We start from the raw sequence: 21,885 nt of genomic DNA, 5'->3' as shown, positions 1-21,885 counted from the left end.
GTCCCAACTCTTCATAATTAATGAAAGATTCAGTATAAGTTCACTGAAATTCCCGTCATATATAATAGGTTAGTGTATGAGTCCATTTTAGTAGGCTTGTTTGGAAATTATTAGCCTCAATTGTATATTGATAATGTGTTATTCTAGTAAATTTGACATTTTCCTAAAAAAAAAACGTGATTAATTAGCTATGAAGTAGAATGCGGGTATTACATTTATGAACGGAGAAGTACTTTACATAATGCTAGAAGTACAAATGTACAATCAATTATCGAATGTGGAATGACGAATATGTTGATAATTAATATCTGTAGGGTTTTTGGTGCAGAAAACAACCATTTGCATGCATGTTCAATCAAGGCATATGATACTTTATACAAATAATTAACGTGACAATATATTACTGTATTACACAGTGAGCCAGCTTAAGTAGCTTATAACTAAGTGCTTTTAAGGGCGACATCAAACCAGATTATGAGGTAAAGTCACGTACAATAAGTTCCGTATTATGATTGATTTGATTTCAACAAACCTGTTTTTTTTCCTGTTGATAGTGATGCTTTGATCCATTTTTTTTCCGTTCTGTGCTTTGAAAGTGAAACCAGATCATTGTTAGTGAATAGGAAACTAACTTCCAGCTACTTCTTTTCATTAATTATTTGATAAACTAATATATGCATGTAGTACAAGGGTAATGTCTTTGAGTGAGCTCTCATCAGATCCCTAATTATTAACAAACACGGAATAAACGAGTGGATTACTCCCATAGATAAATGGATCGGACATAATAGTTTTAGCATTGTGCTCATATCATATGCTCACAGATACATGCAATAATTTGTAAAAACCTAATACTTGTAGCACCTTTGTTCTCAAAAGGTTATAGCTATGACCTTAAATTTAAGAACGCAATAAGCAAGCAAATATTGCAAACGGAAGACTTTTTTTCCCAAATTTTTAACCTGAATGGATTCACATCATTGATATTTTACAATTTTTTCTGTATAGTTTCATATAATCGTTGATTTTAAACTAGTCTCAGATCAGATTGTAGGGTCTATACTATACATATAGCATACTCACTGAAATAATTCCACTATAAAAGTTGTTGCTATGTCTTAAGAAATTAGAATCCACATTGGATGTTATGACAAGGTTGAGACCATCAGATAAGTGCTAGCGGGACATCCATACAATCCTATAGTTTGATTTATCTTTTTGCTATAAAACACAATTTTGAACGGATCATGACTCATGCATACATATAGTAGATACTCTCCATTCCAACTTTATAGTCTTACTTACTACTTGAACCAGTTATCCTGTATTCCTGTCCATAACAATTGTCACAAATTCTAAAATAGTAAGAATTTATAATTATATGAACAAAAACAAGAGTAATAATGCCAGTGTGTAGGAGACATTGAGACACAACTATATTACAGATTAAACATTATTGATATTAACTCATCTAAACTTATTTTAATTTGTTTGAAATAATTAAGATAAAATAAGTTAAAACAAATAGACCGACCCTAACGTAGCATTGACACAATCGAGTATGTGATTATTAATTTTGGACAGAGGGAATAATCATTTAGGAGCCAACAATTATTTGATGAACAGAAATATCTTACATAGGGAAAAGTGATCGAGAGGAGCTAGCTATATATGATAATGAACAAAGTTAAAATGCTGGTAAATTAAATAAAGCTTAAAATTGATAAACATACATAAAGAAAAGAAGAGGCCAAGGGAGTAAATAGTAGTATCTTTTAATAAGACTACTTTAGAGGGAGATGACCCATGAAAGAGTAAAGAACAAAACCTAGAAAAAAAAAAGGTGGTACACTAGCTTAAAAAGCAAGAGGTTTTATGGGTATGTTTTCTGAGTTGTTTCCTTGAATAGAGAGAAAGTTCAAAAAGAAGCTAGCCATATAATTTTAACAACAAAGTATAATTACACCATCTTGGGATCTCAAAAAAAAAATTAAAAGGATCCAATTAAATTTTTATAACCCCATTACTATTATTATGGACTCCACCAATTTTCAGCACCACGAACAACAACAACAACAACAACATCTTCAAGACCACTTTGTTAATTGCTCTCCTTTAAACATTCCTTCTTCTGGCTATGGAGTTTCTTCCTCTCTTCACCCTTGGAACGCCAACATCTTACCAACGTAAGTTTCTTCATCATGTTACTTATTAATTAGCTTGTTTAACAACTAATCAAGCTTATATACCGCCTTTTTTCTAAACTTAGCTGCTTTCAGCAGAATTCCAGAAGAATATGAAATCTCGATATTTTCTAGCTATCATGAGTTTTATATAATAGTTGAACATAAATACATGTTCATTTACATTATTAATGTTAGTTCTTTATACATATATTCTTGATTTATAATTAGGTTTTTTTTTTTTTTTTTTTTTTTCTCTCTCCAAAATCCAGGCAAATTAATTAATTGTTTCACTCTTTATGTATATAATTGCATGTTATTAGACTAACATCAGATGAGAGTGAGATTTTTAAGGACACTTAGAGATTACAGATTTAGCTTAAGTTGCATGTCGGTCTACTTGGTTTAATTTACATGATTTTTTTTACATATTTAATTATCTAGTCAATAATCTTTATCTGTTCTACTCTACATATATACCTTTTTTTGATGCTTGTGAATGTAAATAGTTTTATGTAAGTCTTGTTCCTTTTATTCCTTACTATTAGAATATTGTTCTAGTTGCAAAGAAAAGGTGCTTAAAAGCTAGAACACATAGTTCTTACAACAAACAAAATTTAAAAGAATATACGAACATATATAGAAAGAAAAAATTATGGAATTTCTTTGCTGTAAATTACATGTACAAATTAATTTGGTACTAAACGTCTTTCAAAAAAAAATAAAAATAATAATACATGTACAAATTAACCTTTTTTTTCTATATGAATTTGATTATCATACAATAATGTAACATTTTCATTTATTTTAAGCTCAATAATTATATTCTTAGCTATGAATTGAAGCTAATTATTGTATGAGCGCCAATCTACTTTTCCTCTGAATTAGTACCTTTTTTCCCTTTAGATTTGATTTGGGTTAACTGGATTACTAACTTGTCTAGTTATTCTAAGCTGCAGGAGTACAACATCGACTAACATTACCTTCAACGACAAGCCATACGAAAATGAGTTCCTCAGTAGTACAACATCAATCTCGTCCATGCCTAAAATTGAAGACGATATGCTAAGCTCATTCCCTACTTATGGTGGCCTAATCCATAACCCTACAACCGCGACTACTTTGGATAATATAAATCCATGGTCATTCACCGGCTTGATCTCTTCTGCTTCCGGTGGTATGCCCTACAGTAGGGGATTAATGCAGCTCCCCTTAGAGATTAACAACTGGAGCAATAATAATAATCAAGGTTATCCTAATACAAGTTTCCTAAATCAACTTGGATTAGTATCTTCACCAAATAACTCAACAGCATCTACAGTATCGAGTAGTAGTCCTCGACTAGGCCTTAACTTGCAAGCTATGGATTTCCTAGGAAATAATTCAAGTTTCGGCTCTCAAAGCCGCCCTATGTCATATGATGTTGTGGGAGAAGAAGTTATTAGCCCGGTTGGAAAGATCATGTCGTCTAACAAGGTAAACTTTATATGTAAATTTTTCTATCGCGCTATTCCGGGTTTGTTTTTGGCTATGGATCGAAGAACACAAAATAAATTCAAAGTATGAGCTAGTAGTCATGTTAATTATTGGCATAAATTTATCTCTTAAACATTGAGTAAAATTAAATTTTAAATTTGAGATACCTAATTATCTAAAAATAGGACTATAGTAGTATGTACGTAGATTGTTGAGAATGTGCATGGGGTGTTAGGATTAGTGTGGAGATAGATAAATACATGGAGACATAAGGAGATTGCATAGAAGCTGCCTTATTGTTAAGGTTCGACCAAACTTGTGAAAAGTTCGGTCGAACCCGGTTTTAAGTCAGTAGGTGCACCAGTTTACATTTCTAGAGGAGGAGTGACCAAACCCAAGGAGGTTCGACCGAACCACCCCAGGTTCGACCGAACTCTGGGTAGGTTCGGCCGAACCTCCCTGCTCCCTATTTCGTCGCTTCGTTTTCGGCTTGTGCGATTTGCTTTAATCTTAGCCGTTGGATTGTATTTTCTACCTAGACTATATATACCTTTTCTAAGCCTCTTTGTTGATTATTCACAAACATTTAAAACACATAGAGAGGTTTTGAGAGGGTTTGTGAGGAGCATTTGAATTCTATACAATTCATGCTTGTAATTCTTGAGTTCATTCATCATCAATATTACTCCATAGTGCAAGGGTGGGTTTTTTCTCCCGGTTCTCGGGTTTTCCCACGGTAACATTGTCTTCCTTTTACTTGCTTTAATTCCTTCAAAGTTGTTCTTGATTGTTATGCTTGTTTGTTCATTGCTATTGTGGGTTGATTGCAAGTTAGTTGAACACTTTAATCCTTACAAATGGTACCAGAGCCAAGGTTGAATCTTTGGTGTTTTGATGATTTAGGGTTTGTGTTAAACTTGAAATTGTGATTGAGTTTCAAAGTTTGGAACTTTAGGTGTTCAAAGTTTGAGTCTTGGGTGTCAAGTTGCATTCTTTGTTGTTGAAAACCTATTGTAAACTTTGTGTGTTTGATTTGCAATGGAAGAAGGCAAGTTGAGAATTGAGAAGTTTGATGGGAAGGATTTTGGGTTTTGGAAGATGCAAATAGAGGACTATTTGTATCAAAAGAACCTATATTTGCCCCTTACTAGTAAACCATCGGGTATGAAGGAAGAGGAGTGGAAAGTATTGGATAGACAAGCCCTTGGAGTGATTAGATTGACATTGGCTAAGAGTGTTGCTTACAATGTCAAAGATGTGACAACGACGGTTGGTGTGATCAAAGCATTGTCTAATATGTATGAGAAGCCATCGGCTATGAACAAGGTGTTCTTGATGCGTCGTTTGTTTGAAATTGAGATGAATGATAGTGGTTCCGCCCCCGAACATATAAATGAATTCAATTCAATAGTCTCTCAACTAGCTTCGGTTGAGATTAAGTTTGATGATGAAGTGAGGGCCTTGATCTTGTTGTCATCGTTGCCTAGAAGTTGGGATACCATTGTAGCCGCCATTAGCAACTCTTCCGGAAAGTCAAAGTTGAAGTGTGATGATGTGAGGGACTTAATCTTGAGTGAGAGCTTGAGAAGGAAGAACTCGGGTGAGTCATCGGGTGGTGCTTATTCTAGTGAAGGTAGGGGACGTGGAAGACAACAAAGAGGTGCTCAAAGAGGAAGATCGAAGTCTAGAGGGAGGAGTAAGTCGAAAGGGAAGGTGAACATTGTGTGTTGGGGTTGTGGTGTGAAAGGGAATACTAAGAGGGAATGTCCTAATCCCAAGAAGAAGGGTGGTTCAAACCACAAGAACCACGATGATGCTAGTTCATCGGTTAGCTTGGCATCAAACGATGAAATCGGTGATGCATTGATCTTGAGTGTTGATAGTCCCATTGAGTCTTGGATCCTTGATTCGGGAGCTTCATTTCATTCTTCTCCATGTAAGGAGATTTTCCAAAACTTTAAGAGTGGCAAGTTTGGAAAGGTGTACCTTGCGGATGATGAACCGTTGGAAATTTTGGGGAAGGGAGATGTCATGATCAAGACCTCAAGTGGGAGCTCATGGAAACTTGAAGATGTTAGGTACATACCTAAGCTAAGGAAAAATTTGATTTCGGTGGGTCAAGTAGACTCAAGCGGTTATAGAACCATGTTTGGTGAAGGTACTTGGAAGGTGTCAAAGGGAGCTATGGTGGTGGCTCGGGGCACGAAGACCGGCACATTGTACACTACCTTAGGGTGTAAAAGCATGATTGCTACAACCGCAAATGATGAGACTAAGCTTTGGCATACTCGGCTTGGTCACATGAGTGAGAAAGGGATGAAATTGCTAGCTTCAAAGGGTAAGTTGTCGGGGTTGAAATCAATCGACATAAAATTTTGTGAGACATGTGTTTTTGGGAAACAAAAGAAGGTGTCTTTCACAAAAACCAAACGGTCCTTGAAGAAGGAGAAGCTAGAACTTGTGCACACGGATGTTTGGGGCCCATACCCCATCAAGTCCCTTGGTGGTTCTCACTATTTTGTCACTTTCATTGATGATTCAACCCGGAAAGTATGGGTATATTTCATGAAGCACAAGTCAGAAGTGAATGAGAAGTTCAAGACTTGGAAGGCGGAGGTTGAAAATGTTTCGGGCAAGAAGATTAAGGCAATCAAGTCCGACAATGGAGGAGAGTATGAGTTGGAAGCTTACAAAAACATTTGTAAGGAGCATGGCATTGTTTTGGAGAGGACCATTCCCGGTAAACCTCGCCAAAACGGGGTAGCGGAGCGGATGAATAGGACTTTACTGGAGAGGGCAAGGTGTATGAGGTTGTTTGCGGGCCTCCCAAAGTGTTTTTGGGCGGATGCCATTAGTACCGCAGCTTACTTGATAAACCGTGGACCTTCGGTACCTTTGGAATTCAAGATACCGGAGGAGGAGTGGAGTGGTAAGGAGGTGTCCTACACTCACTTGAAGACCTTTGGTTGTGTGGCCTATTTGCAATCCGAAAAGAGAGACAAGCTAGACCCAAAAGCCATCAAATGTTACTTCATTGGGTATGGATGTGAGAAATATGGTTATAGATTGTGGGATCCTAAGAATCGAAAGATTGTTAGGCATTGTGACATCACTTTTGATGAGAGCTCTTTGTACAAAGACAACTTTGGTGGGAAATCCGTTGAGAAAGAATCAATTGAAGATGAGCAGGAATTTGTTGAGCTAGATGGTAAGGTTAGAAGTGATAAGGAAGTTGAACAGGTAGAAGTTGAGGTGCAAATTCAACAAGCATCTCCTCAACATGGTGCTCATGTTCCGGTGGATTCGGATTCAAGTGATTCGGATGATGATGATCACTTGGAAACGGATGAGCGAGTAGTTATGGGTGAGCCCGTTGTGGTTCATGGAGAGCCATCTACACCACCAACGGTGAGGAGATCATCAAGAACAATCAAGCCACCACACCGATATTCTCCATCCTTGCATTATTTGTTGTTGACGGATTCCGGTGAGCCGGAATGTTATAAAGAGGCAATGGGCATGGGTGACTCGTTGAAGTGGGAGCAAGCAATGGAAGATGAGATGTCTTCATTGGAGAAAAACAACACTTGGGTGCTGGTTGAGTTGCCTAAGGGCAAGAGAGCACTTTTGTGCAAGTGGATCTTTCGAAAGAAAGAAGAACCGGATGGTACAATTCGGTACAAGGCAAGACTTGTGGTGAAAGGTTTTTCACAAAAGGAGGGCATTGATTATCATGAGATCTTTGCTCCGGTTGTGAAGCTAACCACTATAAGGATCTTGTTGGCTATAGTGGTTTCGGAGGACTTATTTCTTGAGCAAATGGATGTAAAAACCGCGTTTTTACACGGTGATTTGGAGGAGGAAATCTACATGAAGCAACCGGAAGGGTTTCAAGTTCCGGGTCAAGAGAACTTGGTGTGCAAGCTTAAACGGAGTCTATATGGGTTGAAACAAGCTCCTAGACAATGGTACAAGAAGTTTGACAATTTCATGCTAGGCAATGGTTTCGTGAGAGCGGAAGGTGACCATTGTTGCTACTTTCAAAGGTATGACAATGGCTATATCTACTTGCTTTTGTATGTTGATGATATGTTGATTGCGGGAACTAGTATGGAAATTGTCAATGACTTGAAAAAGGAGTTGTCAAGAAGATTTGAGATGAAAGACTTGGGTGAGGCCAAGCAAATACTTGGCATGAGAATTTCTAGGGATAGCTCAACGGGTGTGTTGAAGTTATCTCAAGAGGAGTATGTCAAGAAGGTGCTTAAAAGATTTAACATGATTGATGCAAAGCCTCGAAGCTCACCTCTTTCAAGTGATCTCAAGTTGACTAAGGAGGATTGCCCAAAGACAAGGGAAGAGAAGGACAAAATGGCCATTGTTCCTTATGCTTCGGCCGTTGGTAGCATGATGTATGCTATGATTTGCACGAGGCCCGACATTGCTCACGCAGTGGGAGTTGTGAGTAGGTTCATGTCAAATCCGGGTGAGAGACATTGGGAAGCCGTGAAGTGGCTATTGAGGTATTTGTTGGGTACTTCAAGTATGGCTCTTTGCTTTAGGAGAAATGGAGTTGTTTTGGAAGGTTTTGTTGATGCCGATTTTGGAGGATGTTATGATTCAAGCAAAAGCACTTCGGGGTATGTGTATACTATTGGTGGTACGGCCATTAGTTGGATGAGCAAGCTCCAAAAGTGTATCTCTATGTCTACGACGGAATCCGAGTATGTGGCTATGTCGGAAGCGGGAAAGGAGATGGAATGGTTGAAGGGTTTCCTTGAAGAAATGGGCATGAAACAAGATGTTTGTGCGTTGTATAGTGATAGCCAAAGTGCGGTTCAATTGGCTAAGAATCCTATGTTTCATTATCGCACTAAACACATCAAGAGGCGTTATCACTATACTAGGAGTTTGGTGAAGGATGGCACGATGTGTTTGAGGAAGATTGTTGGTTCAAAGAATCCGGCGGATATGCTCACTAGCTGTTTCTAGTGACAAATTGAGGTTGTGTAGGACCTCAATTGGACTCCATCATTAATTTGAAGGAGTGTTGTGCTATGGTGAAATTGTTTTGATGAATGTATTAAGTGTTCTTGAGGAAGGAGTGTGTATGTGGTAGTCTATGGTGCATGTTTGATCCTATCTCTAAGTGGGAGATTGTTAGGATTAGTGTGGAGATAGATAAATACATGGAGACATAAGGAGATTGCATAGAAGCTGCCTTATTGTTAAGGTTCGACCAAACTTGTGAAAAGTTCGGTCGAACCCGGTTTTAAGTCAGTAGGTGCACCAGTTTACATTTCTAGAGGAGGAGTGACCAAACCCAAGGAGGTTCGACCGAACCACCCCAGGTTCGACCGAACTCTGGGTAGGTTCGGCCGAACCTCCCTGCTCCCTATTTCGTCGCTTCGTTTTCGGCTTGTGCGATTTGCTTTAATCTTAGCCGTTGGATTGTATTTTCTACCTAGACTATATATACCTTTTCTAAGCCTCTTTGTTGATTATTCACAAACATTTAAAACACATAGAGAGGTTTTGAGAGGGTTTGTGAGGAGCATTTGAATTCTATACAATTCATGCTTGTAATTCTTGAGTTCATTCATCATCAATATTACTCCATAGTGCAAGGGTGGGTTTTTTCTCCCGGTTCTCGGGTTTTCCCACGGTAACATTGTCTTCCTTTTACTTGCTTTAATTCCTTCAAAGTTGTTCTTGATTGTTATGCTTGTTTGTTCATTGCTATTGTGGGTTGATTGCAAGTTAGTTGAACACTTTAATCCTTACATGGGGGGCATGTTTATAGACTATGATTGCTTATACTGTATAAAATGGCATGTGAAATTGTGAATAGCTTCTTCCTTCTCTATAGTTCTATAATTTAGGCCTGCCTGAAATTAGAGGTGGAACCAAAAGATCCATGGCTACAAGGGACCGTGGCCCCACGAATAATATTATCCTTTTACTACTCTATAAATTTGTATTAGAAATATTCATATTATTTATAGTAATATATTTTCTTTATCTCATCAAAAAAATAAAAAATTATTAGAAATCCTCAAATCCCTAGTAAAAATTTCTTAGCTATGTGCTACTAATTGCATTTTTTGTTTTGAGGAAAATGCTACTAATTGCATTGTTGTCTTTATAATCATCACTCTAGGTTATACATACTATGTCCTCCATACCATGTTCTTTTCCATTTGAATTTTACTAACATGAATTTATTATAGTTGAGAACTGAGCTTAAATATCAATTATTGATCTTGAACTTGTTGAAACTAATTACTATATGATGAACAATATAATTTGGCAATTATTATATAAATTAAGATTTGTTTCTATAAGTTAATTAATTATATACAGTAATTAAGTTTATTCAGTTGAAGAGAACACATCCTAATTTAAACTCTAGATAGGCAATCAAAGTTGAGCGCTATGAAAACCGAAAAGTTAAATTATGATGGAATAACCACTTACAAATTAGCAAAAATATGGATGAGGTAAAAGCAAAGATTTAACTAACCATATACCAAGAACTCCATGTCTTTGATTAGTGTAAAATGACTTTACCAGGCCAGTTTCAAAGTAATTACTGACTTTAATTGCCAAATATTATCATATTCAGAGCAAGCATGAACACAAAATTAAAGAGTCAAATATTTCATTTTAGCAGTCCACAAAAGAAAGCTGTTCTTCGATTGCATGCATGCATTATGCATGCTCATGAAGTTTAAATTTGAGTTTTTATTATTCCAGCTTTATACAGTGCATGCTAAAAAAAAACCAAAAAAACAGACGATTAAATTTACAAATTAAAGTCTTTCCCCTTTTATATCTTATTAACTTTTTAAATTTCTTTCATTATTCTTTAATTTAATATTTATTTATAATTTTATACCTTTATGAATGAAGACATCAAGTTTGATGAATGGATCACTAACGGGAACAAAAAGAGCCGCCGGGAGTTCAAGTAGTAGTAATCAGTCAAAGGCATCAACATCCAACAATCCAGTTGCTATTAAGAAATCTCAAGCCAAGGTTTCTTGCCCACCATTTAAGGTAATATAATTATAGCGTACATGTTTCTTGATGACATGATATATAGAAAATTTTGACAATTATCACCTTCTATTATGTCCATTTTAGCAATTACCACCTTCTATTTTTTTTTTACAAAAAATTACCACTTTCTATTTTAAAAAATATCAAAAGTTACCACCTTCTTGCCTCCCAACTACCACATGACATCATTTTGGGCCTATTCTTTACCTTACCTCCCTATTTCCGTCCCATTTCTCATTCCTATTTGGATTCTCATCTCCCCTTTCACTTTTTTTTCCCCCAAACCACCAATAATTGTTCGTCAATTTTAATTTGGAGGAGTGAATTGAAGTGTTTCTGATTTTTTGGGGGAAAAAAGTGAAAGGGGGGATGAGAATCGAATTAGGAATGAGAAATGTGAGGGAAATAGGGAGGGAAGGGAAAGAATGAGCCTAAAATGACGTCATGTGATAGTTGAGAGGTAAGAAGGTGGTAACTTTTGATGTTTTTGAAAATAGAAGGCGGTAATTTTTTTTAAAAAATAGAAGGTTGTAATTGCTAAAATAGACATAACAGAAGGTGGTAATTGTCAAAATTTTCTGATATATGTATTGATACTTCCTCTATTCTTTTAAGTGCGTCACTTTCAGTTTGACAGAGCAATTAGTAAAGTGGAGATTGGTAATTATAATGAATAAAGGGGATAATATTTAAAGAAAAATTAGTAAAATGATCATATTATTACTAATTACTAATCAAAGGATTATCAAGTAATTGGGGTGTTTCTTGCACCATTCTGGTAAGTTGTAAAATTAAATAATAATGTACAGTGATTAGATTTTTTTTTTTTTAAAAAAAAAAAAAAAGGAAAACGTATTTAAGATTAATGGACATATTGCGGGAATGACGATATACCTAGCTATAGAAAACAATACAACTCTTTTAGTAAAATTGTGTCACATCTTTTAATTATGAGAAAGTGGAGTTTTTTTTTTTTTTTTTTTTTTGAATAGATGAGAAAGTGGAGTTAGGTAAATAAAGATGTGACAATGAATATATTAGGATAGGAGAGGGGGTATTGATTAGGTATTTAGGTATCTAGACCATTTTTGTGCGGAGTACATATATTGTAATTTAACAACCATTTTTTAAAAAAAAAAAAAAAAAGAATTTAACCATCAAGTTTAGTGTCTGTTTTTTTAGTTTCAATGTATTGAAAACATAGGTGATAAGCTGATAATTAGAAGCGTCATATTATGTAACACAACTAGATTAATCTCATGTGTTGTTGCACGGTTTAAATATATATTTTTTATTTAAAATTGTTGTCAATATTCTTTATTCGAAAAAATATAATCATAATCTTATTTATTAATTTTGAAAGAAATATTGTAATTGTTTAGTTTTAGAACTTAGGACAAAATAAAATAGAGAAAAAAATGATGATGTCATAAATAGTTTTGGCGGGAAAAAATTTCATAAGAAATTGACAAGTGTCCTTTAATAATGTCAGCATGTTTTGTTTTAGTTTTAGTTAATAGATAGATTAGTAAAGATGCATTATTAGTTACTATAAGACTAGAATAGACCCGGTCTACAATAACTTATTGTAGACCCAACCTTCTAGTTTACCATACGAATGCGATTATATCATTCGAAATGTGATTATATTATTACAAAAGTGATTATATCATCTTGAAACTATTATGTAAATGTATCACTCAAAAAGTGAATTTATTATTATAAAAAGTATCAAATAGTAAATTACATCATTCAAAAGATGATTTTTAAATTTTATCATCCTAAAGAAAATTATATAATCTCATTAAATGGTTTAATATGAGATCAAAATATGACTCACAAAAAGATAATTATATCATCTAAAAAAGTAATTATATAATGTGATTATATTATTTGAAAGTGTCAAATTTTGGGTCTACAATAATTTATTGTAGACTGGGTCCATACAAGACCAATTGTATTAGTTATTATCACAGTATTATTTTGAAATTCGATCTCTTTCTGTTATAATCAAATCCAAAAAAAAAAAAAAAAAAAAAAAAAAAAAAAAAGCAGTGCGCCAATTATTAAACATCTAGCTAATTATATATACTATAATTAAGTTTGTCCTTTGATCTAACACTCCAATAATTTGGTAATTATGTATGTTAGGTTAGAAAGGAGAAACTAGGAGAGAGGATAGCAGCACTACACCAATTAGTTTCACCTTTCGGCAAGGTATGTTCAAGTTCCCACTTATGCTTTTTCTCTTCCTATAAATCAAGCCACGTACCACTATTTTTCTTTATTAATTGTGATTAATTATTTAAAGAGGGAATAATTAGAGAGATAATCAAGCATGTATTATACTAATGAGTTGCCCATACATACATACTTTTGTACGTACCGAATTATATTAATTAATTATATTTTACATTCTTGCTTTTTAGACGGATACAGCTTCTGTATTGACAGAGGCAATTGGATATATCCAATTTCTTCAAGATCAAATTCATGTAAGTTTTAATTATTATTATTATTATTATTATTATTATTATTATTATTATTATTATTATTATTATTATTATTATTATTATTATTATTATTATTATTATTATTATTATTATTATTATTATTATTATCATTATTATTATTATTATTATTATTATATATACTCCTTTAATTTATGTCAATTATACTATAATGTATATATTTTTCCTTCATTTTGGATTGATTCTCTAATTTACTGATATTTATGTATCTCTTTGTTCTTCGCAGACACTTTGCATGCCTCATGCTAAGCCTTCTCGTAGCAAGCCTACTAGACCCTTCGAAATGGTAATTAAACACTTTATTCATTAACCATTAAATTTAACCTAATTAAGTGTGACAAATTATTGACTTATAAGGTGAATTAAGCTCCACGGCGTGGTTCTTAAAAACATATACTTTGTACTCTGTACAAACTATTCTAATTAATAAGCGAACTGAGGATTTATATATGAGATCGAGTCCTATCTGCTTTATCTATAAGAAGAAAACTTTCACCTTTTGATAATTCAATTATTACTCCGTATAATCTAAACTATAAATTGAGGAACTTTTTCAAAATGTAATATAAGTTGTTAAGTTACTTTTATTGCAGACTATTTTTAAGTCTTTATAGGTTTCATGCACTACAAATAGGAAATTAAAAGCAACACTTCTATTTCCATACTATTAGTAAAATAAAAATAAAAAGGTTACTGATATATACTATGTTAGTGAAGCAAATTATGATTCAGTTAAGTTCGACAATTAAAAACAATATTTTGATAACCCAAAAAAAAAAAAAAAAAAAAAATTTGCTTGAATTGTGTTTATTTGGTTGATTGTAGGGGCTAGGAAGTGAAGAAGAGGGAAAAGAAGAAGAAAGAATAGAACTTCGAAGGAGAGGATTATGCCTTGTGCCATCCTCGTGGACATCATACCTCACGCCAACCCAATTGGATGCATCCAATCATCCTTCTTTTTTTTAGGTTTTTTTTCTTTTGTATTGTTAGGCATGTTTCCACTCATGGAATTAATGTAAGGAGAGCATAGATCAAGTATACTTTTATTATACTACCCCAAAACATAATAAAAACAATGTTTTTTTTTTCCTTTTTCTTTGTTGAGCCAATTAGGTTGTTCAACTTACCGGATAAAATAAACTATGAAAGTTATATATATATATATATATATATATATATATATATGTATATATATATATATATATATATATATATGTATATATATATATATATATATATATATATATATATAAATAACTTTTACGAATTATTAATTTATATTGTTTGACCTAACTGGCTAGTAGCTAAAAACAATAATTTCTAGTAATTTGTGATTTTTTCTATATTGATAATGATGGTTTGGTAGGTGAGAACATTTTCATGTATTCCATACTTGTTATTTTGTAACACGAAGTGGTGTTTAATTAAAAGTACTTGTATAAAGTTAGAAGTAACAATAATAGTGTTACATCACTAAATGGCATGCATGTTCTTTTGAGGAATTGTTTAATTCATCCCAATTTATCCATTTGAAGCTTTGAAGTTATATTAACTTGCTTGAATTTGTGGTCCCTAGATTTATTGATTATGACTTTTTCAAAATTAGTTTTTAGTTTTTGAAAAGTGTTTTATAAAAGCCTAGTGTTTGTCACACAAGCTACCAATTTTTCTTTAAATTTTACCATAATTTAAATTTGATTTTACTAATTCAATAGTTAGGTATGTCAAACTCTTATACCAAACGTATAAAATACCAGTATCAAGTTTTTAAAGTTTGAAAATTTTGATAGATAGCTATATATTATTTTCAGTAGTTTTTTTAAAAATAAATAATTACTCCTTAATATTAATAGTAACCTACGGAGTGCCACTATTTTTTAAAATCATCATTTGGGTTTGCACATTTGTCGAATTATAACTTTGAAAATCAATATCTTTAATTAAATATTATAAAATTTATTTAAAAAATTATAAAATAAGATTTTATGACTAATCCAACAACACATTGAGTAACGTTTATTTACTATACATTAGTAGAAAATTGAGTCAAAAGTAATATATAGATACTGCAACATCCCTAATGATACATTTTAAAAAAATGGAAAGAGTATAAATTATGCTTAACCTTAATTTTCTTACATGTTGCCACTTAGGATATGTTTAGTTCATATTATTTCATAAGTGACCAAATCAAAGTACACCAAGTCATATCATATTATACCTTTTATTTATTTAAATCAATTTGCAAAAATTATATATATATAAAAAAAAAAAATTCTTTTCTAAACTTCACACATTAAAATAAAGCTTATGATCGATATCTCATCAACACAATTTTTCCCTTTAAAAAGTTGTGTATAAGTTAAGATTAATGTTCAATCTTATCAAAAATAATAAATTTACTCCATGATTTGAAATAAGGGTAACTACAAGTTACAAGTTCATGTCCTAGATACACATATTGTTTATCACATGACATTTTCGTAAATAAATCAATAACTTTTTGAATAATTAATTAAGGCTTCTTTTTAAAATAAATCAGTTGAATTGAAATAAATCGAAATGAAGTGAACTTTAGGTAGCTTTAATATACTCTACGTCTCTACGTAATTCAAGAATCTCTTTGCCTCACCGAGTCAACGGCACGGGCAGCACCGACTAGGCTGCCACGGCCCGTAGCCATTCCAATGGTAAAAAAAAAAACCACTCGGGAGTCGGTAGTACTGAATTTTGATACATATCGCAAATCTTTGTTTCCAAGGCATTCCAATCTCTTCTGTTAATTTCTCCCGGTTTTTCTCCCCTCAAATACAAATACAAGTTACTTCTTCTGAAAGTGTCGTCTTCATCACAACATTTCCGTCTTCCATTTCCCTCTCTTACAAGTCTTCTCTTTCTCTCTCTTTCTTCTTCACTCCTCTCTCTTTCTCTTTCTCTTTCTCTTTCATTTTCTCTCTCCTCTTCTCATCTATCCTTCTCAAGTCCTCTCCACCGCACCGATCACTCCCTCAATCTCTCTCTCTCTTTCCTCAACCGCTGCAAAAATGGCGGCTCTTCAACCTCCAATCGTTTCCAGAATCACAGGAGGAGAGAGAAATCCTGCATATTTCACTACTTTCATGGCCAAACAACTCTGTGCTAATGTCATGTTCATCAATTCTCATTTTTCGGCGGTTTTGAAGACTAATTGCTGCACTAATTCTACCGCTGCTTCTGTTAGGGTTCGTAATTGTCCTCGTATTCGAACTTCTTCCAAAATTCGGTGTCGTTTTAGCTCGCCGAATGATGGTGATAGCATTACTGGTAATTTTGAAGCCGATGATGCTGATTACGTCAATTCTACTGTCCTCGAAGCTGGTATTGCTATTTTTCACTTACTATTCTTATTCTGAATCTTATATGTTGTTGTTGTTTCCTTGTGAATTTTGATTTCTGCTTGACTTTTTAGTTGAAAGTTTGACGGTTAGCTTCAAATTACGATAAAAAAATTGCGATGATATGAAATGTCCTGCAATATTCTCATTATTGATATGATCTGGTTTATTTGTGAATTGTGATGTCGTTAATTTCTGTAAATTCAACTGATGAAATTGAAATTGTGATTTCCTTTTAATTTTCAGATTTGGCTTGTATCACAGTCGTTTAATGTATTAACACACATATTTTATGTGAAGACAATTGCTTATTCGTTTTCCTTGCTTGGTTGGATTGCTGTTAGTTTCTCCTGTTGAAGTACTCATTCGAATTAGGCTTTGGCGTGTGTTGATGGTTTCGTGCTTGCTCCGGTTATGGTGATTGAAAACCAACATTCACGTGTTCCAATATAAAAAAGACTAGCTAAAATTTTAGAACGAGTAAATAGGATTAGTTATAAACGTATAATGCACATGGGGAGTGCATACTTGTGCATGTGAGCATGTGCTTGTATACTCATTTCGGGAGGAATTCTTGAAGTATTGAATCGTATCAAGTACGGTTTATGTTAACATAAGCAAATTTGTGTTGTAGATGACATGAGGAGTGATGAAAGGAATGTAATGTTCGATATGCTCGAAGCAAACATCAAGTATAAGGGCCTCTAATCCACTAATCAAGTGAATGCTGACCAAAATCTTTATTATAGAGAAGTAGTGCTCTTAAAAACCACATACATCATGGCCAGAAGTCAAGCTGGTCTATTGCTTGAAGCCTCAAATACTTAATCACCAAACAAGTGAACAATAGCAGAGACTCTTTTGTTTACTCAATTACTCCAGCTAAACCAGTAATGATACTATGATAGTTTCTATTGATCCATCTTCCCTTGACTCCAAAAATTCCTTTAGCAACCAAGTTTTAGGCACACGTTTAAATAAACCTCAAAGCTCTAAATGTTTATATACCTTTATGTTGATTAGTTATATGCTGATGGAGAAGGGGATTTTGTGAGAGAGTGAACCCATGGGCGTCATCACGAATTTCTTCGATACAATGATGCATATATTGCCCTAAGTGAGTAATTGGCTTCCTTTTGCCAAGCTGTAAGTAGCAATCATATATCCCTTTCTAAACTGTTCAATGTAGAGTGCCACTACCATTTCTCTAGAAGACTATAATGCTTATTTGTAGCACATCCGTTCTCTTTTGAATTCTAACTTATTTAGTGTTTGGACTGGAATGTCTGTAGTAAGATTGCCTATCATACCCAGCCTCATTTTGGTCTTTGCTAGTTTAAGCTGCCTATAGTCTTTTGAAAAATCCTACCCTTTTGTCTTCTTTCTTATAAGCTTGTACTATGCCCTTAAATAATCCCATTCATAACAGTCGGTTGACCCTGGCTTAGGTTTGTCACGTTTATCATTGATATGCGGTTTTTCTGTTCAGTTGAAGTGAAGAATGGATCAGATGGTTTTATGATCAAAATGAGGGATGGAAGATACTTAAGATGTGTATATAATCATCCCAAAGGGGGGTATCCACCTGACTACATTTCACACCCTGCTATTGTGCTGAAGCTGGACGATGGAAGCAATATTTTACTCCCAATTATTGTTTGTAAGTTTATCAAAACAAAATTGTTTGTCAATAAAAACTAAGGAAGCTCTTTTAAATAAATTATACTATTGCACCTTTGGATAATTTGTGACTTTGAATCTGTTACACTCTTAATTCAGTGGAGATGCCTAGTGCTTTGTTGATGGCTGCGCTTCACAATGTTGAGATGGTACATTGTTCCTTCTTGTTTAATGAGTTTTATTGCCCTTTTCCTTTTGGCCTCTGTCTTTTAATATGCACTTTTAATTTAGCGTATTAACTAATGTACCTTAAATTGCTAGGCTAGGCCAACTATGTACCAAATAGTGAAGGAAATGATAGAAACAATGGGATACATGGTAATTTTTTCTCCAAAATTCTTTTCTTACTTTTGAGGCTTCCAAGTGTTATGTATTTCTTTTGATTGATGCCTTGTGCACAATCATTATTGATGAATTTCATCCAATTGTCTATTGAAGGTGAAATATGTTCGACTTACCAAGAGGGTGCAAGAAGCTTATTTTGCAGAACTTTGTGTCATGAAAGTAAATTTATTGAGCTTGTTTTTATTTTATTTTTTGTTTTATGAATTTAATTTTTTCTTCTATTTTTGAGACTAATTAATTTGTTTTTGTCCCATAGATGGATTCTGAAACAGAGTCTCTTAGTTTTGATCTCCGACCTTCTGATGCCATCAACATTGCTGTAAGGTGCAAGGTATTATTTACAGTATTCTAAACTCTAATAGTCTAGGTTTAGTGAAGAATTGGCTCTGTTTTAAATTCTTGCTGGATTACTATGTATAGTCAATTAGTACAAAGATATTATCTGGAACTTGAACCTGTATGTGGCAGTGGTGGTGCTTATGCTTGACAATTTATCTATGTTTATTTCCAAGGAAGAAGGTACAATTTAAAATTTTCTTCTTTGTAACTGACTTGGCAATTGGTACAAGTCTTAGTAATTGTTGTAGCTTTTACAGCATATTTTCCTGGCACCCTGTTTTCTGGACTCTCTAAGTCATGAGACTTGTATGAATGGATGCTGTGTGATTTAGTTAACTGTTTTTTGTGCCTTTTCCAATGTTTGATATCTAAATTAAAGATCTCTTTTTTCAGGCCCCTATACAAGTTAACAAGTCTTTAGCACTCAAAGATGGTTTGAAAATTGTTGAGCCTACAAATCCAACATTGATACCTCCTCATCCTGATGGTTCTTTGCTATTGGAAATGGATAGGTAAATGGAAAGTTTTTGCATCACTTAAGTCAAAAATCTGTGATTGGCTCCTTAAAGCTGTTATTTATTCTACAGGTTGTATTTTTTTATTTTATTTTATTTTAAAAATACTTTATATATATATTTTTTAATTTTATTTTTTTAAGTGGGAGTGTGGGGACATGCAGACAAAGATAACAATACATTTTAGTGTGAAGGAGTTTGTTTGCTCCAATCTTTATATGAAAAATATCGAGTGTCAACTAAGATTTGTTCCCAAGTTGAAATTTTGGGTTATAAGGGGGGGGGGGGGTTCCATGTTTCTTGTAGATGTCCCTAATCTGGCTAGATTGAAAAACAAAGATTTCAAAGGAACAATATTTGCTTCCTTGTTTCTTCATAAGATTAAGGGACTTTTGTAGACTTAATGTACATGTTACTGGTTTGGGCCCTTTTGTTTTTGCTTTTTTTTTTCAGAATCTTATTTTCGTTTACAAGTAAATTGATGGTGTTAGATTTTTGAGTTTGCCATAATTATCTATTTTTTGATAGCAACAATAATATGATGCAGACCAGATGGGCAGCCCTGTCCCGAAAGTGAAGAATTTGTCCTTCTACGCAATATGTTGATTGCTGCTATTGAGGAGCGTTATCATGATGCAGGTAAGCTGAATGTTTTTTCTGATAATTGTGATTTTATTGCCCTTCCCTGTCTCTTTGGAGTTTTTCCGAAAATAGAACTATGTCCTATCCTTCAGGGGTATGGCTTGTTATCATGACAACATGCTCTTTTGTTGTTAAAAATTTGCAACAGACACTAAGAGTTTGATTAATTACAGGCATTAGATTATACGGTAACTTCAGTATATGTTTTTAGTGAAACACTTTGGGGAAGAAAGTTGTAGCAGAACCTGTGAAAAACTGAAAACCATTTTTTTTTCCCATGCCACTACCATATAAGTCCATCACTGGAAACATGCTGCAAGCCATTTGGCTTATTCCTCATTGTGAGGTTGTATAAAGGCCTTACTTCGGATTATTTATAGTGTTAGCTGTTTGTCTGAGATGTTTATAGTCACCTAAAAGGCTATTAGTAAGTTAGTATTAGCTCTGTTTTAAAGATCTTTGGCATAAATGTAAAATTGTCTTATTTGGCTATTAGCTGTTTTGGCTTGAACCCCAGCTTTTCTCCCAAATGATTAAACTACCATTTGATTGACCACATCAAAAAACTAAAAGCCAATAATTAAATTATTTGAAGCCATTTACAAAGTAAGCCCAGTATGTTTTTGAAGGGTTGAAGCAGCTAATAGGTTATACGAGTGACATGGCTGGATCTAAACTCTAAGTCCTAATTATTCCTGGATCTGTATTCTCCTGACTCTGGCAATAGATCTTTTGGCATTTCCATATATATTTATTTCATCTTTTATCTCAAAAAGGAGGTTAAAAGATTACTTGCTTCAGTTCTTGAAGCTTAGCATGGAGCTAACACAATATTGTGTCTAATTTGTACCTTTTTTAAGCTTTTAGTTATGGTCGACAGTTGTACTTGATGTCTTTGAAAAGAAATTTACGTAGCAGTGGAATCAACAAACTTAACATGTTCCTTAATAATTACGCAGTACTTCCTACCTACCTTCCCGTATTTAATGGGAAGCTTGGTTGGTTACCATAGTTCTTTATATGCTCCTGCCTAGCTTTTCTTTTCTATGATCGCAACTTATTTGCCCTTCCATTCATGGTTCAATTTACTGTCTGTGCAGCTCAGTGGAAGGATTTACTCAAGCAGTTCAGGTCCAAACAAAAAAAGTGGACATGACATGTTTCGTATTGCAATGTCAGTCTTCCCTCACTTCTCCTCTCCTCCTTTTCCATTTGTTTAATACAAAGTAGGGAGAACATACGTTGGCTATCTGTGGCTCCCAACTTCTCATTTCCATCTTCACAAATTTTGATCTGGGACTTATATATGCAATTATTTGCAGGTATCTTTGTATCTGGAACCAACTGTTGGCCTGACATGCCTTATTCATATGCAAGTTCTATGGGTAGTCTGTTCAGTTAATCTGTCATTTAATTATGTGAATATGTACATTACTAAATACAAGCACGCAGAAATAAGTAGACACATGTATAGACATCCAGATAATTATGTAAGGCAGCGTGTTGATGATAGTTTTGTTGACATTGGTGAGAATACCTGTATATTCCCCTTTTGGTTAAAAAGGTTCAAGTTCACTTGAATTTACATGTAGATTGTACAGCTATGAAGCATTTTTTTACAGCCTTTGATCTTCAAATGATGTAGTTGTTTCTTTGGAACAGTTTCTTTGTACAAAGCAACTCAATTTTTCATCTTACGAAACTGATGTAACCACTTCCTTTTTGATAAATAGAGGTT

General features: G+C 33.8%; 2 protein-coding genes across 3 annotated transcripts; both read left to right on the top strand.

The window, feature by feature from the left end:
* The first annotated feature begins 1,666 nt into the window (after nucleotides 1-1,666).
* Nucleotides 1,667-14,400, top strand: LOC110682535 (transcription factor bHLH110-like). Of its 2 annotated transcripts, XM_021858879.1 has the most exons (7): nucleotides 1,668-2,186; nucleotides 3,143-3,659; nucleotides 10,572-10,718; nucleotides 12,873-12,938; nucleotides 13,151-13,216; nucleotides 13,479-13,538; nucleotides 14,078-14,400. In XM_021858879.1, the coding sequence occupies exons 1-7, from the start codon at nucleotides 2,035-2,037 to the stop codon at nucleotides 14,216-14,218; spliced, it is 1,149 nt and encodes a 382-aa protein (XP_021714571.1). In that variant the 5' UTR covers nucleotides 1,668-2,034; the 3' UTR covers nucleotides 14,219-14,400. The 2 variants fall into 2 exon arrangements, with proteins under 2 accessions (XP_021714572.1, XP_021714571.1); XM_021858880.1 differs by lacking the exon at nucleotides 13,151-13,216 and having other exon boundaries at nucleotides 1,667-2,186.
* A 1,509-nt stretch (nucleotides 14,401-15,909) lies between these two features.
* LOC110682533 (bifunctional nuclease 2-like) lies at nucleotides 15,910-21,844 on the top strand. The gene is made up of 10 exons (XM_021858878.1): nucleotides 15,910-16,609; nucleotides 18,116-18,286; nucleotides 18,406-18,455; nucleotides 18,568-18,624; nucleotides 18,745-18,810; nucleotides 18,908-18,982; nucleotides 19,384-19,502; nucleotides 20,053-20,144; nucleotides 21,248-21,321; nucleotides 21,470-21,844. The coding sequence occupies exons 1-9, from the start codon at nucleotides 16,297-16,299 to the stop codon at nucleotides 21,301-21,303; spliced, it is 999 nt and encodes a 332-aa protein (XP_021714570.1). The 5' UTR covers nucleotides 15,910-16,296; the 3' UTR covers nucleotides 21,304-21,321; nucleotides 21,470-21,844.
* The last annotated feature ends 41 nt before the right edge of the window (nucleotides 21,845-21,885 follow it).

Source organism: Chenopodium quinoa, unplaced genomic scaffold, assembly GCF_001683475.1.
Source record: "Chenopodium quinoa cultivar QQ74 unplaced genomic scaffold, ASM168347v1, whole genome shotgun sequence".
In the NCBI taxonomy this organism is placed as follows: Eukaryota; Viridiplantae; Streptophyta; class Magnoliopsida; order Caryophyllales; family Amaranthaceae; genus Chenopodium; species Chenopodium quinoa.
This window is presented reverse-complemented; position numbering and strand designations above follow the sequence as displayed.

Bases quoted from the DNA above. Each gene is read 5' to 3' on its own strand.
- LOC110682535 (XM_021858879.1), top strand. From the start codon at position 2,035: ATGGACTCCACCAATTTTCAGCACCACGAACAACAACAACAACAACAA. The intron at 3,660-10,571 runs GTAAACTTTATA...TTATGAATGAAG, and splicing joins AGATCATGTCGTCTAACAAG to ACATCAAGTTTGATGAATGG. The intron at 13,217-13,478 runs GTAAGTTTTAAT...TGTTCTTCGCAG, and splicing joins TTCTTCAAGATCAAATTCAT to ACACTTTGCATGCCTCATGC.
- LOC110682533 (XM_021858878.1), top strand. From the start codon at position 16,297: ATGGCGGCTCTTCAACCTCCAATCGTTTCCAGAATCACAGGAGGAGAG. The intron at 18,625-18,744 runs GTAATTTTTTCT...TGTCTATTGAAG, and splicing joins TAGAAACAATGGGATACATG to GTGAAATATGTTCGACTTAC. The intron at 19,503-20,052 runs GTAAATGGAAAG...AATATGATGCAG, and splicing joins TTGCTATTGGAAATGGATAG to ACCAGATGGGCAGCCCTGTC.